Raw genomic sequence first — 5,319 nt, 5'->3', positions numbered from 1 at the left:
ATAAGTTAGAGTTTTTTTTTACCAAAACTTGGAGAGAAAAAAAAAGTTGAAATTGGACCAATGGTAAGGTCCCGCATGTGCAGCAGTAACTTTGACGTTGGTGGCGATGGCAATAGACTAAGGCAAGGTTGGCCGTCGTTCGTAGAGAGATAAATGGGAGCAATTTTATTCGGTTAAGAGGCGGTCGGTTCAGTTGCAGGCCAGACCGACAGTGGGAGGGAGAAGGTATGTTGCGTCGAATACTTGAAGGAGCCGGAGGGCTTTGCTGCCGACGATGATGGCGGATACGGTGACCGGACGATTGAAGATCGGAGATGAGTGGGAGGAGTTTTTTCTTCACGTGAACCGGAAAGAGAAGAGGGGAAGCGAGCATAGGGCAAACGCTTTGTTTTTAGATTCAGTCGCATATTTATTAAATTGCCCTAAATATTTAAAAAATAAAAAAAGTAAGTCGGATTTCACTATCGGATTTTCGACGGAATTGCAATTTTGTTGATTTCTGTAGGTAAACCGTCGGTATAGTGTAACGGATTACCAACCAATTTCTTTTCATTGCTAAATCGTCGTTAATATCCAAATAAATTGTCTGTCAGAAATCCGTCTCTTTTTCCGATGGATTTTTTTTGTCGCTAAAATTTTGTCGCTATTGCTCTGTTTTCTAGTTGTGTTTGCCTAGGAGATTGGATCATAAGAACGTTGCATTTATCGTTCATATCAATACCTTTTTCCTCCATAGTTCTGCAAATCTTCAAGACAAACGACACAAGTGAATAAACACATGTGACACCTTAATGACATTGGACTCAAATGTGAATGTCTACAACTAGCTAGTTACTTCACAATTACCTAAGGAAAATATTATCGCCACAATAAATTCATTCCAAGGCCTACAAGTGGATCATATGTCAATGTACAATTCAAATAATTTTTTTAATTTTACACATTTCAAATATATTATATATTTGGATGCTAAAACTAAAATAAAACAAAATTATCAATACATCATTACATTATTTCTGATAAACCGTATCATACCAAATAAAGTTTAGTTTAATCGGTTAAACCGAGTAACACACCAAAAGCCGATTAAGCTCAACCAAATAAACCAAAACCTTATTTTGTCCCATTGGTTTATTCAATTGTTTTTTTCAACACTCCTAACTAAAACCCAACAATGCAGATAATGATATAATAATAATAATAATAATAATAATAATAATAATAATAATAATAAATAGTGTAAACATCATGAAATGTTAAATCGTATTAAAAGATAGATCCCTTTGTTTGGCTACATCAACGGTGTTCTTCGTCAACCACTTATCGATCTTGATCAAGATGTTCATTCTTCCATTCCTTTTAAAATTGCTACAGAGAAAGCTTTTGTTGTGTTTAAGGATTGCCATCTTCCCATAGCCAAACCAACATGTCATCTCCTTCGTCACAAGGTTCAAACCCAGTAAAACCGACCTCCATATCCCACTCAACGTCATTAAAACCAGAACATATTGTTTTCGAAGAACTGAACGACAAGTCATATTCTCTCTCATCAACGTTCCTTTCACTGTACTTGAGGTTTCCAGCATAAGTTTCTGCCAACATTTGTTCTATCTGATCCTCATCACGGATGCTCAAAACCCCACTTGAATCCATAGCCTCACTTTCTAAAAAATATCCGATGTCCATAGCCTCGTCATCTAGTGACCTTAACCCGCTAAATCCAAACTCATCGCTAACACCGATATTAATGTCATAAACTGGACTTTCGTCTACATTTTTCGGGACAAAAGTTGAACAATCCCCTATGTTTGGATCGACTTGATTGTTCACGGGTATTGGTGGGGATGATAATTTGGTTACAGGAACATCGGGTGGCTTATAATTTTTGAAACCCTTATCATTGTTATACTTTTTAGCGACATTACGGCTTACACGACCAACTCTTTGTGTCTTTTGATTGACTAATATGGCTACATCGGTCGAGGATTGTGTCTCGCCTGTTTTCCCAGTGAAGAAGCGGTAGATTTGACGACTTAGACGAGAATTCCAATAGTTCTTGATCTCGTTATCTGTTCGCCCTGGTAAATGACTAGCTATCATAGACCACCTACCAACAAATTCAAGAATTAATCAAATGTAAATACATCGTGTTTTCAACATTTCGAAAAGAATATGTACCCAATTATGTATTTATTAATGAAGTCTTTTGGAAAGAATCTTGTTGCAAGACAAATATGTTAATTTACATCTGAATTATGACATTATATAATAACATGACAGAACTTTATTTATAAAACACATGCATGCTACAGGACGAAGAATTCAACACACCTGTTCCCAAAAGATTTATGTAACTTGACAATCAGTTCATCCTCTTCGAGAGTCATATTACCTCTTTTCAAGTCTCCTCTCAAGTAATTTATCCATCTCAGCCTACAACTTTTTCCGCACCTCAACAACCCTTCCCGCAAATCAGTAAGCCAACAACATTAGCTAGTCGTCTAAAGATTCAAACTGTTTATGTAATACAATTAATTTGATAACTATAACTCTGTCGTGTAAATGGTACCTGCATTTTTTGGTAAAGATTTCCAATTACCTTCTCCATTAGCTTTAATGTATTTAATTAAGGTATCGTCTTCTTCGGCTGTCCATCTCCCCCTCTTGAGCCCAACCTTTTCGCAACAAGGTGCTCTTCCCATTTCAAACGATGCCGGAAAACACAATCGCATGCCCAGTATAAAGTAAAGTAGAGATAGATAGAGAAAAAAGTATGACATTACAAAGATATTGGTTGCATAGAAACCTAACTTTATAGTTGTAAGTGAGAGAAAAGAGGATGGTCATTAATCTTCGAGGGTACACATAATTGGTTAGAACATTGAACATCAATATTGAATATGCATTTAATTTCGTATTTTCTTATATATATATATATATATATATATATATATATATATATATATATATATATATATATATATATATATATATATATATATATATATATATATATATATATATATGTATATATATATATATATATATATATATATATATATATATATATATATATATATATATATATATATATATATATATATATATATATATATATACACACACTAGCCGTTACCCGCGTACAGCGGCGGGGACAAATAGCTTCTTTCAACGATATTTTTTTAAGAAAAATGTTATGTTCCAAAAGAAAGTTCATACCGTGGGTGAGAGGAAAGGCGGTAGTCGTGATAGTGGTTAGTTGAAAGCGAAAGGAGGCAGAGTGGCTGTGGTGGTGGTGGTGGTGGTGGTTATACTATCTTGGTTACTGGTTAGGTTCTTCGAGAGAGTGTGCGTATATTTCTTACTTTGAAGGGATTACGAAGATAGATATTATGAGATGACTTGTTACCAATGTGAGAGAAGAGATCCTCTATAAATTGTTGACATTGACCGCTTCAAATGGCCGAAGTGTTGAGATTGACGGGTTCAATTTGCAAATGAATTCTTCTATTAATTTGATACGAGATTTTTAGGGGATAAAGGATAGGGTTAAAGTTTTAATATTATTATATTATAAATAGGTTGTACTTCAAGCTTAATAGTTTGGACGTCATAAAAAAAATAATATTATTATATTTAATCTATTTATAGAAATAGTTAGATTTCTTTTATAAGTAGTAAAGATATATATATATATATATATATATATATATATATATATATATATATATATATATATATAATCAATATGGTGATAATAAAAGGTGTTTTATTTATGTTCGGAAGTTTTGAGACCATATGAGATTCGATTATTATTGTGTTTCATTTTGTATGTTTTGACTTCCAGATTAAACAAGATCATTCTTCCCGAATGACTAAGTTATTCAAACCATCCACAATCGGTCATATGTTTCAAGTAGATATGAATCAAGACTATCATAGGTTGGCTTGTAGAGGTCTAAGATGTTGGACAAAGTGGTGCTATAACACTCATGAGTGCTCATAAGTTTTGAGTATTGGATTCAACACAAGCTCATTGAATCACTTCATGGATTTTATCACGAGTGATCATAAAGACGATAATATCTTATATTCTTCAAACCTAAAGATATGAGTTGTTACTATGAGTTGGTTATACATTGATTGCATGAAACACACACACACACACACACACAGAGGTTCAAATGTGGATGAACAAACATTATGTGGATGTAGGGATTAATATGGGCTAAATATTATTTAATTTTAATAATATTTAATTAAATCATCTACACTTAAATTTAGTCAAATTACTCTATTTAAAACCCTATCAAACCTTCGGTCGTATCCCTCCCGCTTCGATCGACCGACCCAATGGAAAAGAAATATTACAGCGACAATCTTGATACTCTAAATCGAGGCTGAATCTAAGATGATTTCAATTCAAGGTTCTTGATTTGTGAATTCAATTCACAGATTGTTCATATGTAACTATCGATCAATGAGTTCTACCCTCTTTCCGATCGCGTATTGCCTACTCACGTTTGTCAACACCATCATGTCTATCATCGATTTCCCTCAAAGATTGTGACCCGCAAGGCCGCAATCGAGGTTGAACAATCTGGTTTTTGCAATTTATATTGACGTTGATTGGATTTACATGCTTACTGAAAAGAATATCAATTTATATTGGTGTTGTTCTACTTCTGGGTTTTGATTGGATACCGTAAGTGTTCCTTTGAAGTTCTTCCTAGATTTCAATTAAAATCTTAGTTTCGGTTGTGTTTGTATGACTTTAGTTTGAAATTGATTTATGGTGTTTCAATTGTTATATTGGGAACCTGACATTGACGCACAAAGTAGAGATTAATAGATTTTTTTTTTCTTTTTACAATTCCACCACTACGTTCACTTTTGATTCTCATAACAATCATTTTCAAATTATTTAATTTTGAGGATGCACTGCCTTTTTACCATAAACTTCTTAGATTAAGGTAATAAGATTATATTGTTCTTTTCACTATTCAAACTATTGATATTTGAATTGTTCGCTGAAATTCTTAGCTTCATATACTTGAAGCTTATTGTTTATTTATTAGTAATACGTTATATGGTTTATTGGTTTTTACCTTCTGCAAGCTTAATTGATAACTGGTAATGTGATAATGGATTTGTTTGTAGAATCTATACTATATTATAAATAATGTGAGGTGAGGTAATTAAATATTTGAATTTTGTTTAACATGATGATCAGGTGAAGTAAAACTTATGAGTTAATTCCAACAGAATGCATATAGTAATTGAATCTTCAATTCCAATTTTATTGAAATAGAATCATGA

At 33.0% G+C, this 5,319-nt stretch overlaps 1 protein-coding gene across 2 annotated transcripts; it reads right to left on the bottom strand.

Moving 5' to 3' along the window:
- Positions 1-1,189: 1,189 nt before the first annotated feature.
- On the bottom strand, positions 1,190-2,876 carry LOC145003297 (uncharacterized). 2 transcript variants are annotated; one of them, XM_078962427.1, is made up of 3 exons: positions 2,600-2,876; positions 2,332-2,461; positions 1,190-2,107 (listed from the first exon to the last, which is right to left on the bottom strand). In XM_078962427.1, exons 1-3 carry the CDS (start codon positions 2,778-2,780, stop codon positions 1,393-1,395), a joined length of 1,026 nt encoding a protein of 341 aa, XP_078818553.1. In that variant the 5' UTR covers positions 2,781-2,876; the 3' UTR covers positions 1,190-1,392. The 2 variants fall into 2 exon arrangements, with proteins under 2 accessions (XP_078818553.1, XP_078818552.1); XM_078962426.1 differs by having other exon boundaries at positions 2,570-2,875.
- Positions 2,877-5,319: the final 2,443 nt, after the last annotated feature.

Source organism: Lactuca saligna, chromosome 6 (genome assembly GCF_052625555.1).
Source record: "Lactuca saligna cultivar CGN05327 chromosome 6, ASM5262555v1, whole genome shotgun sequence".
In the NCBI taxonomy this organism is placed as follows: domain Eukaryota; kingdom Viridiplantae; phylum Streptophyta; class Magnoliopsida; order Asterales; family Asteraceae; genus Lactuca; species Lactuca saligna.
The sequence above is the reverse complement of the archived record's forward strand: the minus strand, read 5'-3'. Positions and strand labels throughout refer to the sequence as shown.

Bases quoted from the DNA above. Each gene is read 5' to 3' on its own strand.
- LOC145003297 (XM_078962426.1), bottom strand. From the start codon at position 2,780: ATGTCATACTTTTTTCTCTATCTATCTCTACTTTACTTTATACTGGGC. The intron at 2,462-2,569 runs GTACCATTTACA...ATTTGCGGGAAG, and splicing joins ATCTTTACCAAAAAATGCAG to GGTTGTTGAGGTGCGGAAAA. The intron at 2,108-2,331 runs GTGTGTTGAATT...ATTTGTTGGTAG, and splicing joins CATAAATCTTTTGGGAACAG to GTGGTCTATGATAGCTAGTC.